The sequence below is a fragment of the Otolemur garnettii genome, unplaced genomic scaffold (assembly GCF_000181295.1).
Source record: "Otolemur garnettii isolate 467f Iridium unplaced genomic scaffold, OtoGar3 scaffold00004, whole genome shotgun sequence".
In the NCBI taxonomy this organism is placed as follows: Eukaryota; Metazoa; Chordata; class Mammalia; order Primates; family Galagidae; genus Otolemur; species Otolemur garnettii.
In genome coordinates, this window is record NW_003852399.1 from 24,104,630 (window position 1) to 24,126,627 (window position 21,998).

The 21,998-nt window shown below is 37.8% G+C and overlaps 1 protein-coding gene across 3 annotated transcripts in view; it reads left to right on the plus strand.

Annotated features, from left to right (window-relative positions):
- Positions 1-20,795, plus strand: part of AZIN1 (antizyme inhibitor 1) — a 37,963-nt gene extending 17,168 nt beyond the window's left edge. For 2 of the 3 annotated variants that reach the window (NM_001291492.1, NM_001301729.1), the window contains 10 exons: positions 4,897-5,093; positions 9,176-9,349; positions 9,789-9,961; positions 11,625-11,759; positions 13,178-13,259; positions 13,562-13,636; positions 14,578-14,740; positions 16,524-16,639; positions 17,144-17,358; positions 18,439-20,795. In NM_001291492.1, coding sequence (NP_001278421.1) covers positions 4,992-5,093; positions 9,176-9,349; positions 9,789-9,961; positions 11,625-11,759; positions 13,178-13,259; positions 13,562-13,636; positions 14,578-14,740; positions 16,524-16,639; positions 17,144-17,358; positions 18,439-18,550 — 1,347 coding nt within the window. In that variant the 5' untranslated portion in view covers positions 4,897-4,991 and the 3' untranslated portion in view covers positions 18,551-20,795. The remainder of the gene's footprint in view (positions 1-4,896; positions 5,094-9,175; positions 9,350-9,788; positions 9,962-11,624; positions 11,760-13,177; positions 13,260-13,561; positions 13,637-14,577; positions 14,741-16,523; positions 16,640-17,143; positions 17,359-18,438) is intronic. The other variant, XM_023516926.1, reaches the window with a different exon arrangement.
- The last annotated feature ends 1,203 nt before the right edge of the window (positions 20,796-21,998 follow it).

Here is a 21,998-nt window from a genome sequence, read left to right on the forward strand (position 1 = left end):
GGGCTCAAGCGAGTCTCCTGCCTCCGCCTCCCAAGCAGCTGGGACCACAGGCGCCCGCCACAACGCCCGGCCATATCTTGGCTGCAGCCGTCATTGTCGTCTGGCGGGTCCGGGCTGGGGATTCGAACCCGCCACCCTAGGTGTACATGGCTGGCGCCCCAGCCAGTTAAGCCACAGGCGCCGAGCCAGATTTTTCTTTTATTTTAAACATGGTTTGATCACCAGCATCTATAGAGTACTTAATTTTTCTGTGCCTTGGTAGCTTCATATGTAAAATGGGGACAATATCATCATTGTGATTTTGATGTTATGGAGACAGAGGCTCACCCTATGCCCTGAGCTGATTGCAGTAGCTGTGGGGATCCTGCTGCCTCAGTCTCCAGAAGCTGCTGGGGTTATAGGCATGCACCAGGACACCTGGCTGCTTTTTTCATTTTTTAATGAGTCAGGGTCTCACTCTTGCTCAGACAAGTCTCCTGAGCTCAAGCAATTCTCCAGCCTCAGCCTCCCACAGTGTTGGGATTACAGGCAAGAGCTACCACACCCGGCAATTGTGGGTTTAAAGGTTGTTTTTGTTTTTGTTTTTTTTTTAGAGACAGAGTCTCACTCTATCGCCCTCGGTAGTGTGCCATGGCATCACAGCTCATAGCAACCTTCCAACTCCTAGGCTTAGGTGATTTTCTTGCCTCAGCCTCCCAAGTAGCTGGGACTACAGGTGCCTGCCACAACGTCTCGCTGTTTTTTTGTTGCAGTTTGTCTGGGGCCCGGGTTTGAACCTGCCACCCTCATTATATGGGGCCAGTACCCTACCCACTGAGCCACAGGCACTGCCTTGTGTGTTTAAAGTTTAGGAGAATTAATATTAAATAAATAGAATACCTGGAACAGCATGTGGAACTCTGCTATATAAATGTTTATTATTAGATGTAAACTAGTGTAGCAGGCAGTAACAGTTGAACCTATTGGATTATGTAGTTTGGAAATACTTAGAAAAAAATCTTTATCCATATGGTCATATACTATTAATCCAGAAAAAGCTCTGAAGAATGTAGTAGACATTTAGCAGGTAAGACTGATTCGGATCCTTTGGACCTAATGATACTGTGAGTACTGATAATCCTGAACATTAGAGGAAAATTCCATTTCCTAAATGCACTGTAGTTGTGGGGAATTCAGCTTCATCTTGTCCTTACTTGAAAAGCAATCTCTCATACTTGGCAATAGTTTCCTGCCTTGGTTCCTAATTATTTTCAAGCAAATTTAAATACCACATATATAGTAGGATATACTTCGCAATTTGCAAACAGAGCTTCAGCAAGTCCTGTAACAGCATGGGTAGGTTCTTTTAAACTGTGACTTTAAAGTCAAATGACATGGCTCAGTGCCTGTAGCTTAAGTGGCTACGGTGCCAGCCACATACACCAGAGTTAGCAGGTTTGAATCCAGCCTGGGCCTGCCAAACAGCAATGCCAACTACAACCAAAAAACAGCCGGGTGTTGTGGCTGGGGCCTATAGTCCCAACTACTTGGGAGGCTAAGGCAGGAGCATCGCTCAAGCCCAAGAGTTTGAAGTTGCTGTGGGCTGTGATGTCACAGCACTCTATGTAAGGGTGACAGCTTGAGACTCTGTCTCAAAAAATAAGTCCTTGAATAACATTGTTACCCCCTTGTTACAATGTTAGGAAAATAATTGGTTTCATTGTAGTCAGTTCACGTAAAGTAAGTGAAACATTTTATTAGAAGAAAACTTTTTAAAATTTATTTCAGAGTGTATTTTATGTAGGCTAAAGATCTTTTTTTTTTTTTTTTTTTTTTTTTTTTTTGAGACAGAGCCTCAAGCTGTCCCCCTGGGTAGAGTGCCATGGCATTACAGCTCACAGCAACCTCCAACTCCTGGGCTCAAGCGAGTCTCCTGCCTCCGCCTCCCAAGTAGCTGGGACCACAGGCGCCCGCCACAACACCCGGCTATTTTTTGGTTGCAGCCGTCATTGTTGTTTGGCGGGTCCGGGCTGGGGATTCGAACCCGCCACCTTAGGTGTACGTGGCTGGCGCCTTAGCCGGTTGAGCTATAGGCGCCGAGCCTAGGCTAAAGATCTTGACTAAATATTTTGTCATCTAGTTAATAGGTTGGCTGTTATACCAAAAAGATGAGATGCTAAATTTAATAGGAAGTTTCTGCCTTTTCTCTCTTTTTGTTATGAGCAGGCTATGATTACCTTGTTTTTATATTTGCCTTGGCACATGTGTCTTTTTGACTATGTTTTCTATTGCTCTAAATGTCCAGTTGATCCCCCTAAAGTTGTAGTTCTAGCTAGAATTTCCTTGCTTAAAAGGAAATATGCATCCTCAGACTGTCTATTTTCTGGACACAAACTTTACATCAATCCCAATGTAACAGGTTCTAGAGCCATGGTTCTCAACCTGTGGGTTGCTACCCACAGGAACGTATTAAAGGGCCGTGGCATTCAGAAGGTTGAGAACCACTGCTCTAGAGAATGTCCAGGCTATGACTTATCATCACTGCATAAGTATTAGGTCTCATGCAGATAGCCCTCAATTAACTCTTGATAAAGTAAAAATATCCTCAGCTTCTCAGACTCATACCGTGAAAGAGATGTGACAAGTTGAACTGAGTATAGTTGGCTTCTTAGAAATGAAGCTGTGTTAGTGTTTTAAAAGTTAAAACTTTTTATTTTGTGAAATTTGACTAACACTATAGCTTATTGAAGAGTTTGTTTTGGTGCAGTCAAAATGCTGACATTTTGTTTGGGAACCACTGGTATGGAGTATACTTTGTGGATGACAGCCATCACCCAAGGGTGAACTCTTAGCATGAGGCAATAAGGAGATGGAGTCGGTTGGCAGGAAGAATCAAGGACACAGGAAAGGGTGTGCAAGTTTTAAAACAGGTTGACAGCATAGCTCTGTGCCCATTTTATTTATTTATTCGTTTATTTCTTTTTTACTTTTTTAATTTTGATAGGGGTATAAGTTGAATTCTGTTGCATATATTTTATAGAGATGTACGCATTGTGGGAATCAGAAATCAGTATCAGACAATGAGTAGTATACTATCTGATGGACTTTTTTTTTTTGTAGAGACAGTCTCACTTTATTGCCCTTGGTAGAGTGCCGTGGCATCACACTGCTCATAGCAACCTCCAACTCCTGGGCTTAGGCGATTCTCTTGCCTCAGCCTCCCAAGTAGCTGGCACCTGCCACAACACCTAGCTATTTTTTTGTTGCAGTTCATCTGGAGGGGCTGGGTTTGAACCTGCCACCCTCAATATATGGGGCCGGTGCCCTATCCACTGAGCCACAGGTACTGCCCAAGGTGGACTTGTTTTTATCATATCTATTTTTAAATAAACAATTTCCTACATTAAACTAAGGACCAGCAAAATTTAGCAAAGAAGATAAAAAATGTCAGTATGGGTTGTCCCAGAGGAGAATGGGTGGCGTGGGGGAGGCAGGAGGATTATTTGATTGATTTGAAAGGGGTAGGATTTAGCCTAATGCCTTTTTAAAAATCAGATGTTTTAGTAGTTGGCTCAAGGTATGTACCTAGGTTATACCTAGTTTCCAATTGTGATAATATTTTTGTTAATTAGCAACTTAATTTTAGTTCTATAAAGATTTTTTACTTCCCAAGCTGTGGTTTTATTTTATTATTATTATTTTTAGAGACAGTCTCATTTTGTCACCCTTGGTAGAGTGCTATGGTGTCACAGCTCCTAGGCTTAGGTGATTCTCTTGCCTCAGTCTCCAGAGTAGCTGGGACTACAGGCGCCCACCACAGCACTCAGCTTTTGTTGTTGTTGTTGTTGTTGTTGTTGCAGTTTGGCTGGGGCTGGGTTTGAACCCGCCACCCTTACTATATGGGGCTGTCTCCCTACTCACTGAGCCACAGGTGCCGCCCTGTGATTTTATTTTTTATAACAACCTTTTGATGAAATAATTAAGATAGGTAACTGATGTTCAGAGAAATTGCTGTAGGTTCCCTGTACTATTAAATAACATAGCCAGGGTTAGGTCTTTCAACTCCTGCCTAGTCTAGTTATTTCAGCAAATCAAATCACTTACTAGAGATCTGTATTACTAACTTGATATAGTTAGTACCATTTTAGTTTTGGACTAGGCAGTCTGTGTCAAAAGTTACAAGTTGTTCCCTGAAACCACTATCTCCACCATACTCACTTGTATTATTTACACCTACTTTGGATTATTTTTTTTCAATGTGATATTATTAAGTGGTATTTGAACCACATTATAAACATACTTACCTGTGCCAAGTCCACCAGATGGGATTCTACTCACTGTCTGATACTGATTTCTGGTTCCCACAGTGAGCACATCATTATAAAATATATGCAACAGAATTCAACTTGTACCCCTCTAAATGTGTATTTGGAATTGTATTGTAAGAAACTTTTCTGCAGCTACTGGCAGTGTTATGCTATGTGACTAGCATTGTATTGATGTCCAGTCTACTATTTTGATTTCTTGGCTGCAGATAACTTTCTTAATTAGCTTTCTTTTCTTAAAATGAGTACAATTGCATGTGTTACTGAAGCAGCACAAAGTAAGGTATGAATGGTGTGGACTGGGCCTGTAACACTGCATAAATAAGGTGACCATAGAGGTTTGTAAGATGTATGTTGTGTGCACATTGGGTTATCCTTTAGTTACATTCACCTTGTTTTATAAATTTATAAAATACATATTTATTTGCTTTTAAAAAATGGCATTAAAGGATATTGATAAGCCATTATTCCTAAAAGCACTAAATGATTAATCCCTCACTTAATAAGGCACTTAGCACTCTTTCATTGACAGCTCATACCTTATGTTTAACTATTCAAATAATAGACTTTGATTTAATTTTTGTTTTAACAGTTTGTTGCATATTCTAAGGACCCAGACATAGGCTTGGTGGCCCGTCTCTTGTTTTTCCTGGTTTATGACTTTCGGCTTTGTGGAATACGGCTGAGATGAAAGGATTTATTGACGATGCAAACTACTCTGTTGGCCTGTTGGATGAAGGAACAAACCTTGGAAATGTTATTGATAACTATGTTTATGAACATACTCTGGTAAGTGTGTCATCTCAGATTTCTCAAATAGTTTTTATAATTTTTCAAACCCTAAAATACGAATGCAATATCCATACTAATCTGATTAAAGTACTTTGTTCAGATGTTAACTTCGGCAAGTTGTCTTAACTTCTTCATTCTCAGACAGTCCCCCACCTCCACTCCCCCTGTGATGTGTTTGTTGTTTTTTTTCCTGGTCCCTGTTGAAAATGCTTCTTGGTAGCCCTTTCTCTGTTATCCCTTTTTAGTACTTGGGTCTCATGTGTTCTGTTTATGTTGTGTGTGTTCCCTGCCAGCCTTCTTATTAGTATATGGCTTCATTTTTTAGCTTCAGTGGATTTTAATTTACTTTCATATAATCCTGGTTATATACTTTGAGAACCTGATAATTTATATTGAATGCTTGCTCTCTATCTCTACTGCCCCAGGAGATGATGTCTACAGAATCATATTCACTGCTACTTAAGTTCACTTATTTTCATTTTAGAGTTACTAATAGAATTACTTTCCACACCTGTAATCCCAGCACTTGGGAGATCGAGGCTGATGAATTGCCTGAGCTCACAGGTTCAAAACCAGCCTGAGGCAGAGGAGACCCCCCCATCCCCTAAAAATAGCCAAATGTTGGTCAACACCTATGGTTCAGTGGGTAGGGCGGTGGCCCCATATACCAAGGGTGGCGGGTTCAAACCCGGCCCCAGCTACTCGAGAGGCTGAGATAAGAGAATCACCTAAGCCCAGGAGTTGGAAGTTGCTGTGACCTGTGATGCCACGGTACGATAAAGTGAGACTCTGTCTCAAAAAAAAAAAAAAGGCTGAGTGTGGTGGGCACCTGTAGTCCTAACTACTTGCAAAGCTGAGGCAAGAGGATCACTTGAAACCGAGAGTTTGAGGTTGCTATGAGATAAAATGCCACAGAATTTATTAAGACTAATTACTAAATAATAAAAAGAATTATTTTCACTTATTGATGTACTAGTTGAAATTGTTTCTTTATTGGAGCTAATTTCCTGTATTTCCCCAAACTTACTATTTTCATTTTATTGATGTTTAGCAATAGAATACCTCCCCAAATTCACTCTCCTATTCATCTTCAATGTACAGATGCGCTTACCTCAGCAAAAAACTCTTTCTCTCTTTCTCAGCTATTGAATTTTGTGAAAAAATAGTGACACTGTTATTGTTCAGCCATTTCCTGCCAAACTATTCTTTAGTTAATTCTCATGTCACCAGGAAGCTCCTGGTCAAATTTTGGTGACCCTTCTCTTAGTCACTTAACTTCTCTTCTCTGACTTTTAGAACACTATTTTTGGGTCAGATATAATCCTTGAAATATTCTTTTTATCCATTCTTGTTCCATTAATTATCCCACATTTAGTAATGGTCAGTTTTCAACTCTGTTCTCTTCTTTGGCACCCTCATCTAAATGGATGGCTCAGGTGTGTTTTTTCTTGAGTCCCTCAGTCTGTCTTTTTCCCCCCCTTCCCTTACTTAGCCTTGGTCTTTCTTCCATAATGTCCTTGTATTTATCCCCTCCTCTCTGCCCATTAATTTTCTGTTTACCTTTGCACTTGTCATTACAGTGACCTCCTAACTTCTGCCTTTTTCCATTTTTGTTCTTTTACCTTAGTTTGCTTAATTTTGTTGAATACCCATAATATACAAAGCTTTCCTGCTCCCTAAATGTATGAGTTTTCCATTGCCTACTGAGAATTTTCCAGAATCACAATTGTATCTAAGAAAGAAAATCAAATACTTTGTTTTATCTCATTTCTCTTGATGCTTACTCATAAATACCTTATTTGTTCCCCCATCAAAGTAAACAAAATTTCTGTCACCAGATTACTATGGATGCCATATCTTGTGAGGATGGGTAGTTTAAGACAGCTGTCACACATGACCTATATTATCAACTGGTCATTATATATTCGAGTAAGGGACATTTTCACATAACATAGGCTAAACAATTGAAAACAGTGAAATTGTCTTCTGATGTCTCAAACAGTATTTGGATGTTATATACCCTAAATAAGCTTATTTTATCTGCTGTCTGATGTTGAGTAATTTATGCTCCCTGGCCAACACATACAGTCACTTCTCTAGCCCCAGAATAGCCACAACTTTAAAATCATTACAGATCCCTCCCAGATCCCTAATTAAAATCAGTTTTCTTTTGAGGGAAGATTGTCCTTACTCAGGTTTATCTGACATTTGAGATACCTCTGTATTTTTTAGTCTAATTTTGCCATCTCTATGCATATAGATGGACAACTTTGTCTTAAAAATGGCTTCCCAGCGAAGTTTTTCCTTTATTTTATCATCTTGTCTTAGATGCCATTTTAATGGAGATATATATAACTTGTTTTGTTTAGTATTCCTTTTTTTATTATTTATTTTTGAGACAGTCTCACTATCTTGCCCTGGGTAGAGTGCTGTAGCATCACAGCTCACAGCAACCCCAAACTCTTGGGCTTAAGCAATTCTCTTGCCTCAGCCTCCTGAGTAGCTAGGGCTATAGGCACCTGCCACAATACCTGGCTATTTTCTTGATTATTTTTTATTTTTTTAAAGACAGAGTCTCACTTTGTTGCCCTTGGTAGAGTGCTGGGGCATCATAGCTCACAGCAACCTCCAGCTCTTGGGCTTAGGCCAGGGGTCCTCAAACTTTTTAAACAGGGGGCCAGTTCACTATCCCTCAGACCATTGGAGGGCCGGACTATGGGCCCTGGGACGAGTTGGCTGCTAAACAGAACAGGCAGCAGCAGCAAAAACACTCAGCAGGCCGGATAAATGTCCTAGGCAGGCTGCCTGTGGCCTGTGGGCTGTAGTTTGAGGACTCCTGGCTTATGTGATTCTCTTGCCTCAGCCTTCCATGCAGCTGGGACTATAGGGACCAGCCGCAAGGCCCAGCTATCTTTTGTTGCAGTTTGGCTAGGGCTGTGTTTGAACCCACCACCCTCGGTATATGGGGCCGATGCCCTACTCACTGAGCCATAGGCACAACCCACTCAGCTATGGTTTTGTTGCAGTTGTCATTGTTGATTTTAGTTGGCCTAGGCCAGGTTCGAACCTGCCAGCCTCAGTGTACATGGCTGGCACCCTACCCACTGAGCTATGGGCTCTGCTCATGTTTAGTTTTGTTGATTCTACTTAACTATATTGGGAAATTCTAGGATGGTGCCTGTGGCTCAGGGTGCTGGCCCCATGTACCGGAGGTGGTGGGTTGAAACCCGGCCCCAGCCAAAAACTGCAAAAAAAAAAAAAAAAGAAAGAAAGAAATTCTATCTTTAACTACCAAAGTAAGCATTTTCACAGGTGGGGGAAATGTGGGAGGGGAGAGTCTCCTTCCCTCAATTATCTAAAATGTAAAATCAAGGCAGTTGATTCTAAAGAGAAAGTGAGGTTTTTTTTTAGACAAGTTATTACTTTGTCACCCAGGCTGGATTGCAGTGGTGTTATCATAGCTCACCGCTGCCTCAAACTCCTGGGCTCACTTAATCCTCCAGAGTACTAGAATAATAGCTGTGAGCTACTGTGCCCAGTCATATTTATTTATTAAAAAAAAAAACTCAGAATTTTTTTTTTTTTGAGACAGAGCCTCAAGCTCTCACCCTGGGTAGAGTGCCATGGCATCACAGCTCACAGCAACCTCCAACTCCTGGGATTAAGCAGTTCTTTTGCCTCGGGCTCCCAAGTAGCTGGGACTATAGGCGCCCAGCTGTCTTTTGGTTATAGATGTCATTGTTGTTTGGCAGGCCCCGGGCTAGATTCAAACCCACCAGCTCTGGTGTATGTGACTGGTGCCTTAGCTGCCTGAGCTATAGGCGCCAAGCCAACTCAGAGAATATTTTATATGCCAGTGTAACACAGCAAAAAGTCAGGTTTACAAAGAAAGAACAAATGTGTTTTGATTTCTCTTTTAATGTTTACTAGGTCTAATTAAATTGCTGTTAACAAGCTTTAAATGTACTAGTGTATGTAAATAGATATCTTGACTTATGTGGAGAGAAAATAATCTACTTATGATATTTTATTTTCAGTGGTTATTTGATCATATTTATCTTTTTTCATAACCATAACAGACGGGGAAAAGTGCATTTTTTGTGGGAGATCTTGGAAAGATTGTGAAGAAACACAGTCAATGGCAGAATGTAGTGGCTCAGATAAAGCCATTTTACACAGTGAAATGCAACTCTACTCCAGCTGTGCTTGAGATTTTGGCAGCGCTTGGAACTGGATTTGCTTGTTCCAGTAAAGTAAGTATTTTTCTTTCTTCACTAAACTACAGTTTTAAATTTACCTGCTAGTTAGTTATATCAGTAGGAGAACAAATGCAAGGAAGTTTGACTTTTGAATGGTGTTTTAAAATAATTGCTTATATTTATAGCCTCATTGGTATTTACAAACTTTTCAAGTGTACCAGTGAAAGAATTTTCCATGTGAAGAGCTTTTGGAAAGCTTTTTAAATCATTATTAATGGAAAACATTAATTTGTTACTCATTCTTAGACCAGAGCTAGTTCTAGAACAAACTATTGCCGACTACAGCAAATAATTCTAAAGTATAAGATTTCTCTGGTACTTAATTACTTCATATAATTTTAGTTTAACTAAAAAGTAACAAGTATAAGATAACCAAATGTAAACTAAGAGAAATTTTACCTTTTAGATAAAAATCTAAAATCTGTTTTCACAGAATGAAATGGCTTTAGTGCAAGAATTGGGTGTATCTCCAGAAAATATTATTTACATAAGTCCTTGCAAGCAAGTGTCTCAGATAAAGTATGCAGCAAAAATTGGAGTGAATATCATGACATGTGACAATGAAATTGAATTGAAGAAGATTGCACGTAATCACCCAAATGCCAAGTAAGTGTAAAACTTAAGTGCTTGAGAATATTATCTTACTGTTTTAGAGGGGGTTGGCTTTGCTTTTAGCCTGGGAAGAAGGAGCATTTATGGTAGAGCAGTGGTATGTATCATGATTGTCTCCTACCTTTAAAATTCCTGTATGGAAAATGTTAATTACATTTTATTGGCTACGTATTTCTAATCCTGCATGTAGAATTGGGATGAAGTGAAAGTGGGAATATCATCTTGTGATCTTTAATTCAAAGAAGAAAAGTTGTTGATAATCACATAGGGCCATTGATATGTTTTTATATTTACAATAAACTTTTTAGTTATTTGACATGAGGGGAAAGGATGTATTTTGGTCATATTCTTTCTATTTAGCTGAGGGTTTAATCTCCCGTGACTTTAGTTCTTGAATGGTCGTCCTTAGTGACAGTATCTTAGAAAACCTAGTCAATAGATTCAAGAGATTTCATTTTTAAGGCTCACACTTTTCTTGTGGAACATTTTACTCATACCTACACTCATCCAAAAAGTTTTTTCATTGAAAAGTTTACTTTTTAAAAGCAGAAAGGTTTTAAGGCAAAATTTGTCTTGGCATGAACTGGTAAGTCAAGAGGACTTTAGAATATATTAAAATCATATTGTATCATTTTGAAATTGTTGACTTTTAGTGAGCTATATGTGTTTCTGAAAACCTGTATCGTATGTCTGTTGCCTTTGTATGTCTATATATAAATGTCTTGCTGACATACTGATTTTAATGGTGTTCTTAAGATACCCTGAAAACATTTATTTGTACAAAAGCCTTTTTGGCAAAATTCTAGAAAGCCACTTATTTTTCTAAAAATCTTTCTGTTCTGAACTTAGGAAGGCATGCTTTAATTTGGGATATTTACTGTGTTAGATTATAAACTGAGTGGTCCATTCTTGATTCTACCCTTATGTGGAATAATTTTGCTTTTATCAGACTTGCCCTGATTGTCAAATTAGGGCTATAGGTATATATTTTCATAATTTGAAACTTTTAGTGGTTTGTAATTACCTAACTTTTAAAAATAGGGAAATTTATTCAATCTTGATCATCTCATCTTGGTTTGGAAGGAAACACCAAATAGATTTGAATCAGTAGGCTAGAAAGCTGCTGAAATGTTTAAATACATAAAATAACTCAAAACTTCCCAGTTTTTTCCAGTTAGAAACCTGCTGGGATATAAGAGGTTAATAGGAATATTCTGAGTAAGTGGTGGAGGGTTTGCTAGTTTAAACAACCGAGGAAATTTAGAGACATTTAAAGCCCAGATATTTTTATTGAAAGACAGTAATGGCATTGCTATTCAATTTAGTCTTCTTTAGGTGCATTATGGACTGATGGACTTCATTTGAAAGTAATGTCGCGTCTTTCATTACAGAGCCCAACCGACTCTTGGTGCTACAACAGAGTCTTAACTTGCTGCATTTTCCAAAATCCCATCCTTGTAAGCTTCATGCTTTAGGCCCTAATTGCTAGTTTTTTCTCTATACAGGATTGTTTTTCATTAGGTTCACTTGATTCATCCGTCGCTGGATTTGGGAGCACTGACAACATAATCAACATACTTCCTACAATCTTCAGGCTTCACATGTGCTGATGATGATGTAAACCAACTCTGCCCCAATCATCTTCCCCTTCTCTTAGGGTCTTACTACATATTGCAACAGAGGAAAATATTGGAGGTGAAGAGGGTAACATGAAGTTTGGTACTACACTGAAGAACTGTAGGCATCTCTTGGAATGTGCTAAGGAACTTGATGTACAAATAATTGGGGTTAAGTAAGTGTTTGTTTTAAGCTTTTAAAACTTTAACCATTATTGATTTAGGACTTCATTTTCATGAAATCTAATATTCAGCCTCCGAGTTTTCAATGTACTTTTTTTAGTTAAGGTAAAAAAAAAAAAACATATTTTGTCCATTTCTTATGGACATTATCCATTTTCTTACTATATTGCATCTGTACCTTCTCTTCCTGCTACAGAGAAAAAATGGTAAACAGTAATTTAAATCTCCTTATAAATTAGAGATTTTTCTAGAATTCCAGTGCATGAATATTTAAAGGTCATTGAGGCCAGGGGCAGTTTCTCAAGGCCTGTAATCCTTGGAAGGCCAAGGTGGGTGGATTGCCGGAGCTCATGAGTTTGAGAACAGCCTGTGCAAGAGTGGGACCCCATCTCTAAAAGAAAAAATAAAAATAAATAGCTGGACATTGTGGCAAGTGGGTACTTGTAGTCTCAGCAACTTGGGAGGCTAAGGCAAGAGAATCTCTTGAACCCAAGAGTTTGAGGTTGCTGTGAGCTTAAGATGCCATGGCACTCTACCCAGGGTGACAGAGTGAGACTGTCTCAAATAAGTAAAATAGAATGTCATGGAGCCCCTAAGTTGTAGGTAGTATTTATTTTTTTCTGTTCTCTAGTTAAAGACTTTGCTCTTCTTACTCCCTTGGGGCATTTCAATAAATCAAATATTATTTTGCCCTTAGTAGTTTATTGTGTATCTTTCTAAACCTCTTTGTATATAAGCATAATTCTTTCAAATGAAAATGGGATCTTGTTGTACCCTATATAACAGATAACATGTTGTGACAGCCTAGATAAAATTTTAATTCTACCTTAGATGACAGTATTGACATGTTAGTTTTGTTCATATTTCAACTAAATTTTATTTTTATGTCAATTTACAGTAAAATTGACCGTGAGGTATATAGTTCTGTGAATTTTAACATTTAATATTAACAATTAGCGTACAGAACCATATTTCAGTTAAATATTTGGAAGTTTAAGTATCACTAATAAAGCTAATTAGGACTAATTAGTTTGGATAATTAAGGACTAGTACTTTATTTAAAATATTTGTTAAAGTTAATATGACTCAGGAGTTCGAGACCAGCCTGAGCAAGAGTGAGACCCTATCTCTTCTCTACTAAAAATAGAAAAACTAGCTGGGCAATATCGTGGGTACCTGTAGTCCCAGCTAGTTGGGGAGGCTGAGGCAAGAGGATTGCTTGAACCCAAGAGTTTGAGGTTTCTGTGAGCTGTGATGACACCAGAGCATTCTACCCAGCATGACAGAGTGAGTCTGTCTCCAAAAAAAAGTTAATATGAATACTTACAGTGTGAATGACAGTTGAAAGGAATTATAAGACTTACCCTTAAAACTTACTGCTGCTTTAAAGTTATTACTGTATTTCTTTCAGATTTCATGTTTCAAGTGCTTGCAAAGAATCTCAGGCATATGTACATGCGCTGTCTGATGCTCGATGTGTGTTTGACATGGCTGTAAGTTCTTTTCTTAAATTTTGATATTTAAGACTAAGGTATTGTGAATTACTCTATTTACACAAATTATATCTCATTTTTTTAATAAACAAGCATTCAGGGCTCTTTATATAGTTGTACTTAAAATGGGCAAAGGACTGAAATAGAGAGTACAGATAAGAGCAGTGAAACAATATGCATAACACTGAATTACCAAGAACTTGCTGTACTAAAGGTCAGAACAGATGTATATCTCCCTGGGTTTTTGAAATGTTTTCATGTTTATTATAATTTGGAATTTAAACCATTTTTTTCATCCCTAGGGAGAATTTGGCTTTACAATGAACATGTTAGACATTGGTGGAGGCTTCACAGGAACTGAATTGCAATTGGAAGAGGTAAACCTTTTTCAGTGAACCTGTCAAAATAATTGCTTTCTTTCCTGGTTAAGTGATGGATGTGTAGGCCAGGATCTTTATAGTGGCAGAAAGTAAAGCCTATAATAAAATCTATTTAACATTTCATTCTTAGAAATTGTTTAGGTGATAAGAAGACATTAACTTTGAAAAGTTTGAAAAAATTCTTGGAACCCTATAATATTATTACAAAAGATTCTCTATTTCAATTGTGTTTCTTTACTTGACGGCACAAAATGAATTCATAACACAGTTCTAGCTGTTTTATTCAGTTGCACATCTTTCCTTTGTTAGTCACTTTTTTGCTCTGTCTTTTGCCTCTCATTTGGTAGTGTCTAGAAAGATTTGATTTGAAATTTTGCCTCTTGTTTCTACCAATCAAGTATAGAAAAATGACTTAAAAAAACAAACACCAGTAGGTATTTGATGTTAGAGTTCAAATGTATTTTTAAAATTAATTGCACTCTGGGCCGGGAGGGTGGATTGCCTGAGCTTAGGAGTTCGAGACCAGCCAGAGCAAGAGCAAGACCCTGCCTCTAAAAATAGCCAGGAGTTGTGTCGGGTGCCTGTAGTCCCAGCTAGTTGGGAGGCTAAGGCAAGAGAATCCTGAAGCCCAAGAGTTAGAGGATGCTGTGAGCTATGATACCACAGCACTCTACCAAGGGCAACAAAGTGAGAACTCTGTCTTAAAAAAATGAAATAAAAAAGTAATGACATTCTGATAATTGCAAAATAAACTTTGACTTTAAAATGTGTCTTAAGTAATTGGTTGACGATAACTGCTAAATAGTAAGCTTCATATGGTCTATAATTGGAGCTGCTCAGTTTTCCTGGCTAACTTAGTTAACAGCTGTTAATTCTCTGAGTACTGTGAATTATCTGATCCAGTATTGAAACCATAATCTGGGATTTAAAATTCATAGGTTAATCATGTAATCAGCCCTCTGCTGGATATCTACTTTCCTGAAGGATCTGGCATTAAGATTATTTCAGAACCTGGAAGCTACTACGTGTCTTCTGCATTTACACTTGCAGTTAATATCATAGCAAAGAAAGTTGTTGAAAATGATAAGTTTTCCTCTGGAGGTAAGTTATAAGGTTTATAGTTTTATTTTTGTTAGTGGATAATTCTAATTAGTATGGAGATGAGTACATGGCCATAGAGTTATGGTTGGTCTTCAGCCATAATCATTTTCATAAGCATTTTGGGGGGCTTTTCAAAATGCCATAGTCAAGGTCCCATTCCATAAGACTACCTGACAAACTCCAGCTGTCCTGGTTGTGATGTTAGATAGATAGCCAAGTTTTAGGTAAACTTCCACCAGATGACTGATTGTCACTCTTCGTTCAGAACCACTGTTTTGTTGTGATCCTTTTCTGTTCCTTTTACCTCGGATGGGTCACAGGAGGAATCTGCTTCATACTTTCTTAATAGAATGAACAAAAGTCAACAGAGAGTCCTTTTAATCCATCTCACGTGAGACCAACGAAGAGGCAGTAGACAGTCTTTGTTGACCAGTGTCACCGTAGGAAATAGTGTTCTACATTAATGAGACTTATTTTTTCCCACTGTGCACTACTCATCTATAGTCTGTGGGGAAATTATCTATTTTTCCGAGTATTGTCTTTTACAGCTTTTTATTTTTCCTTAGAATCTAGTCAAAAACTACATATTACATTTTTCATTTCTCTTTTAATCTGCTCATTACTGTTTTGTTTTGTTTTGTTTTTGATGCTTTTGGAGAATAGGTTTGTAGGTGTTCCTCATTTCTGGTTTGTTTGATATCATCCAGCCGTAAGTTCTTTTAGGCTATGCATTTTGGGCATGAAGTTCACCAAAGATACCCTGCGGTAGAATGCTGTGGCGTCACAGCTCACAGCAACCTCCAGCTCTTGGGCTTAGGCAATTCTCTGGTCTCAGCCTCCTGAGTAGCTGGGACTACAGGTGCCCACCACAAGGCCTGCCTATTTTTTTTGTTGCTGTTGCAGTTTGGCCTGGGCTGGGTTCAGACCTGCCACCCTTGGTATATGGAGCCAGCACCCTACCCACTGAGCCACAGGCGCCGCCCGATAGTGGTCTTTTCCAATACTGACGATGCTAAGTTTTTCTGTTTTGTTTCTTGATGCTAGATTTGATCACTTGGTGTCAGATAAGTTTCTCCTTTGTGCAATGACAAATGTAATTTATGACTATGTTAAAATAAGCTGCCTGTTTCTCATCAGATTTTCACTGCATTATTTTTAGCTTCTATAATTATTACTTTCGTTATTTTGCCATCCTAGCTTTGGGTCCTTTTAACTTGTCACTCCATATTCTCTCAGGACTTCTTTTTACTTTGTGGAATATCAGTATGTTCAGGGTCATTTTATCCTTTCTCCAAGGACCTCTGGTTCATTTTTGTGGAGAGCAGTATTTTAAAAAACAAGATATGCATCTTGGTTATTCTAAGAGTAGAATTGCTGGGTCCTAGAAGGAGTGTTTTCAGAGTGATTGTTCCTATTTTATGTTCCCACTGGCACGGTATGCATGTGAGTTCTGATCACTTCCTTACCCTCAGTGATGTTTCCTATTGACTGTCTTTAAAGTTTCTGTACTCAGGTGTATGGTAATAGTAGCTTATAATTTGCATTCACCTGATGACTAATGTAGAGCACTTTTTTTCATGTGCTCATTGCTTTCTTGTGAAGTGTATGTTCAGTTTTTTAGGCTAACAGTTTTTAAGGTATGGCTATGTATTAGTTGTCTTGTTAAGTATTTTGGGAAATGTGAAAATTGCATTAGCTTAAAGTATGTTAATTCAGTCTATTTGTTAAGCCTTTTGTATGATATTTTACATAAACTTGACTTCCCTTTTTCTATTTATTTCAGTAGAAAAAACCGGAAGTGATGAACCAGCCTTCATGTATTATATGAATGATGGTGTTTATGGTTCTTTTGCAAGTAAACTGTCTGAGGACTTAAATACCATTCCAGAGGTTCACAAGGTAAGATTTAACACAAATAATATCAGAGCCTATTTGGCAGTTTATAAAAGTAAACTGTTATTTTTAAGATGCTTCCCATTTTTTTGAGAAATATTTTAGGATGGGGAGACAATGGACCCTTTTTAGAAATTGCATTTTTCTGGCTGAGTCCCTTCTGTTAGTTACCTTTATGTGTGGAGTTAATGGTGTCACTGAGGCTTAAGAAGGAACACCCTCCCTCTGCCTAGGCCTTTCTTCCACAGGCACATTATAGAGAGAGTGAAAAATGCTTCTCATTCATCCCTACTTCACTACAGAGTTAATGGTGTCACTGAGGCTTATGACACCATTTATGTGTGGAGTTAATGGTGTCACTGAGGCTTAAGAAGGAACACCCTCTGCCTAGGCCTTTCTTCCATGGGCACGTTGTACCAGAGAAAGTGAAAAATGCTTCTCGTCCATCCCTACTTCACTACCCATATGAGTATGAGTGAAAAATAATTTTTTAAAACAACTTTTCTACAGAAATACAAGGAAGATGAGCCTCTGTTTACAAGCAGCCTTTGGGGTCCATCCTGTGATGAGCTTGATCAAATTGTGGAAAGCTGTCTTCTTCCTGAGCTGAATGTGGGAGATTGGCTTATCTTTGAAAACATGGGAGCAGATTCTTTCCACGAACCATCTGCTTTTAATGATTTTCAGAGGCCAGCTATTTATTACATGATGTCATTCAGTGATTGGTAAGGTGATTTTATTTTAAAACATAGGGGGTATTTGAAGTGGCATTTTAGATTTGCTAATAAGTTTAATTCTGTAATGAATGCATAACTTAAAAGTACAGTCATGTGTCAATAAGAAGATTTTGAGAAATGTGTCATAAGGCTTGTTGAACATGGCAGAGCCTACTGCACCTAGGTTATATAGTGTAGCCCCAAGGCTATGAACTTGAACAGTATGTGACTGTACTGAGTACTGTAGGCAAGCCTAACACAATTGTAAGTTGTTTGTATATCCAAAGATATTTATTTATTTTTTAAGACAGTCTCAAGCTGTCACCCTGGGTAGAGTGCTGTGATGTCATAGCTCACAGCAACCTCCAGGTCTTGGGCTTAGGCAATTCTTTTGCCTCAGCCTCCCAAGTAGCTGGGACTACAGGCATCTGCCGCAAGGCCCAGCTATTTTTTTGTTGCAGTTTGACTGGGGCCAGGTTCAAACCTGCCACCTTGGGTGTATGGGGCCGATGCCCTACTCACTGAGCCATAGGCGCCGCCCATCTAAAGATATTTAAACACAGTAGTTATCATGACAACTATGATGTCACTAAGAAATAGGATTTTTTTTTTTTTTTTTTTTGAGGCAGTGTCCCTCTTTCACTGTAAGTAGAGTACCCTAGCATCATCATAGTTCACAGCAACCTCAGACGCTTGGTCTTAAGCAGTCCTCTTACTTCAGCCTGCTGAGTAGCTGAGACTTCAGGTGCTTGCTATAAGCCCAGCTAGTTTTCTCTGTTTTTAGTAGAGAATGGGGTCTTGGTTTTGCTCAGGCTGGTCTCAAACTTCTGAGTTCAAGCAGTCCATCTTCCTCAGATTCCCGAAGTGCTAGGATCATAGGTGTGAGCCACTGTGCCCAGCAAGCAATAGCAATTTTTCAACTCTTTTGTAATCTGATAGTACCACAGTCATATGTGCAGTTCATTATTGATCAAAATTTTGCTACGTAGCACATGACTAGTAGAAAATTGATAATCTTTCATTGTCTTTCTTTAATGTGATTGTGTGGTCTTTGGGCTTCCATTTAGAATTTTGCTTATTTTTATTTAGGTATGAGATGCAAGATGCTGGAATTAATTCAGACACAATGATGAAGAACTTCTTCTTTGTGCCTTCTTGCATTCAGCTGAGCCAAGAAGACAACTTTTCCACTGAAGCTTAAACAGGCATTAACGCTTCTTTAGATCTGAAGTTGCAGGTTAAGCTTGTCTGGTCAACATTCCAGTGTGGAAAAAAATTCAAACAGTCTTTCTCTGTTAATTCTCTTGGAAACAAAAATTATTAGTAATAGCTATTTGGGACCAGACAAAGTCAGCTTTCATCTAGAATTCATTGGGGGTGATGGGAGATTTAGATAATGTATCCAGATTTAAACTTATCAGTTTGTCCTACCCCTTAAGCGTTTAAAATAAAATATGCAACAAAATGGATGACTTAGTGGAGATGGAAGCCCATTAATTGGGTTCCCCATTAAACCGTTTACATACAAGTACACAGTTTTTATACTAAGGATTCGTGTTAAAAAGTCTTGTAAAGTTAACGTCTTTCACCCAGATATATCTAATGTCAGTGGAAGACCAGTGTGACTTCATTAGATACGTTTAGTGTATTTAGAACGTGTAAATTTGTGCTTTGAACTGTAGTTTAATAAATGTAAAATTGCATCATAGTATTTGTTGTATTTGACCTAATGTAACCCTTGTATGATTGCAATAAAATTTTGTGTAGATTTTACTCTTTTTTCAGGCTAAAACTTTGGGAAAGGGGGCTAGCTAGCAAAGGATAGGTTTGAAATAGATGTGTATATGGACTGTTTTGAAGGTTATTTTTCTTTATAGCCCATTTAAGTTTAGTTTGGCTCAGTGAATTTCTCAGTTATTTAATTAGTAATTTAAGTAAAGTGGTAAATCATTGTGAAGTTCAGATTCATTATGGAGAGTTGATGTGCAGTAAGCATGATGTTTAACAATTTTAACACCAAAAATGTTAATCCTTCATAAACCAATTGTAATAATTAATAGGTGTTTCTGTATAGATAGAATGAATGCATAGAGTATCTTAGTAAATCTTTGAATCCCAAATCTTTCGGCTGAAATGGAAGATTCTATTAAATACTTGGAATAAGCTTGGGGGGAGGGAACTAAAATTGCAGAAAAATGCAGAGCACTAAAATTTAAAAGAAGGGCTACATGTTTATCCAGACACCTGATGCTCTTTTGCACAGAATATTTAAATTCAGAGTTGGGGGGTGTGGGGTAAAGCATACTTACTTTCTTCAATTTCTCAATTGCAATGATTTTAAATTTAGGACTTTTGTTTTGGTTTGAACTATTCCCTTAGTTTTTATTTCCCATTTGTTCATCTTAGTAATTTTAATTCTTTTCATACAAAAATATTGTGGTTGGGGGAAAGGAGTTAGCATCACTAACCTGACAGTTGTTGCCAGGAATTTGTTTTGTTCACTGCTAGTATATAAATAATCCTAGATCTCAGAATCACAATAATGATAAACAACAGGGGTCATTTTTTCCTAACTTACTCTATGTTCAGATGTGGAATTTCTGTCTCCCAAGAGGAAATGTGACTTCACTTTGGTGCCAATGGACAGAAAATTCTACCTGTGCTACATAGGAGAAGTTCGGAATGCACTTAATAACTGGTTTTTACACCTTGATTTCAAGGTGGAAAGAAATTGATCATGAATCTCTAATTTCAATCTCTTAAACCAGTAGGTGCTTAATATTTTTTTGATTTTGATTAATGCCCATTTGAATTTCATGGGTTCTATTAATTAAAAAAAATTAGGACCCCAAACCATTGTCATCTAATTGCCCTTGGACTTTTCCAAGGTATAATATGGGATTTTATGCAAAATTCCAAGCTACCATGCAACTTTTAAAAACTATAATGAGGAGGAATTGTTTCCTACCTTCCTTACATGTTGTGCATTGTGGTGGTCCAGAAATGCCAAACCTGTGAGTCCTTGGCTTAACTATATAGCCTTGAACTTCATGGCATATCAATTTTGCCATATTCATAGGAGAGCTGTTCTATGTGAAACAGCTCAGAGTTGCAAGTAACACATGTGAATATTATGGTAACTTTAAGAAATGTCTGTATTGTATTTGAAGACTGTTTGCCATAAATCTGAAGTTTGAACCTATGTATTTCAATTTGGTATGCTAAAAAGTACTGAATTAATGTAAATTTTTTTTGTTACAATATTGTAATCTCAGTTCAAAATTTAACTGAAAATATAAAACCCAAGTGATTTCTATATAGTAAATTGAACTGTAAAGGTTACTGTGTGTGATCTGAATACATAGATAAAGTGTTTTTATTCCTCCTCATGTTTTACTTTGATGGCTTCTCTCTTGAAATAGAGGTGAAGTTTTGTGTATATTAGCTTGCAAACATTCTTTAGGACTCTTACTTTATTACAAAGTAAATTGAACCTGATAAGATGTTGAGGTGAGATTCATTATTACAACAATGAGAGTTTTAGATCAAGATGAACTCTCATTGTTAGACCAATGAGAGTTTTGATAAAGCATAATATATATGTGAGCACTGAGATGTTATTAGAACTACTCTTTCTAGGTACATTGAGTTCACTGGCCTAAGAATTTTAAACTGGGACTAAGTGAAATATATTGATATAGAAAAAGAAACATTGATGTAAATCAAGCTAGATGTTAACTCCAAGTAAACATGGGCACTAATATTATTCAAGCAAGTATTGTGTTAGAGAAGCCGCACTACACCCTTTGTAATCCCTTTTTTCCCCCTTGTTTCTGGAGTATGTGGCTGCTAACTTGTCTTGGTTTTTGGAAGTCTTCTGAACTCTTGCTAAAATGAAAATCAACATCTTTTTGTGCTTTGAACACTAGTTAACTTGGGTGGCTTGATACAGGTCTTTTCACTATTTTTCCAGAACATTAAAGATTTTATTTAGGCAATGCAGTGGTGTAGTATAAGGTGATAGTTACATGTGTAGACTTTCCTATCTGCCTGATTGAAATTATGCTTCTGCTATTTACTACCTGTGTGAAATAAGCTATTTACCTAACCTTTCTATACTTAAGTTTTCCCAGATAGAAAGTGCCAATTATAAAAGTAGCAATGTAGAGACAATGCACACAGTCAAGGGTTCAGTAAACATCAGATCTCGTCACCCATTAGATTATGTTCTTTGGGGCAAGTAGTTCAGCTGAGCCTTGGTTTCCTTGTATGTAGGATAGAGGCAGTAGAACCTACTCTTTACCTAGCTGCAGTCCTGCTACATGGATGTAAATGGCACCTGTGTTTTATTTCTTAGGAACTGGTTCTGGTCAAACTAAGGTTTCTGAAATGGCCATTAGAAATGGCTATTTTAGGCTCAGCACCTGTACCTCAAGTGACTAGTAAGTTTGAGGACATCTGACCTAGGGCAACAAAGTAAGACTCTCAAAAAAATTAAAAAAAAAAGAATGGTGCCAGATTTTACAACACTGCCTGTGCATACAATTTTGTCACCCTTCAATTTTTAACAGTATGTACAGGCGGGAACACTTGGCTAAAGTTTAGTAATTTTGATGCTTGATATCAAGATGACTGTAGCATGTGCTTGG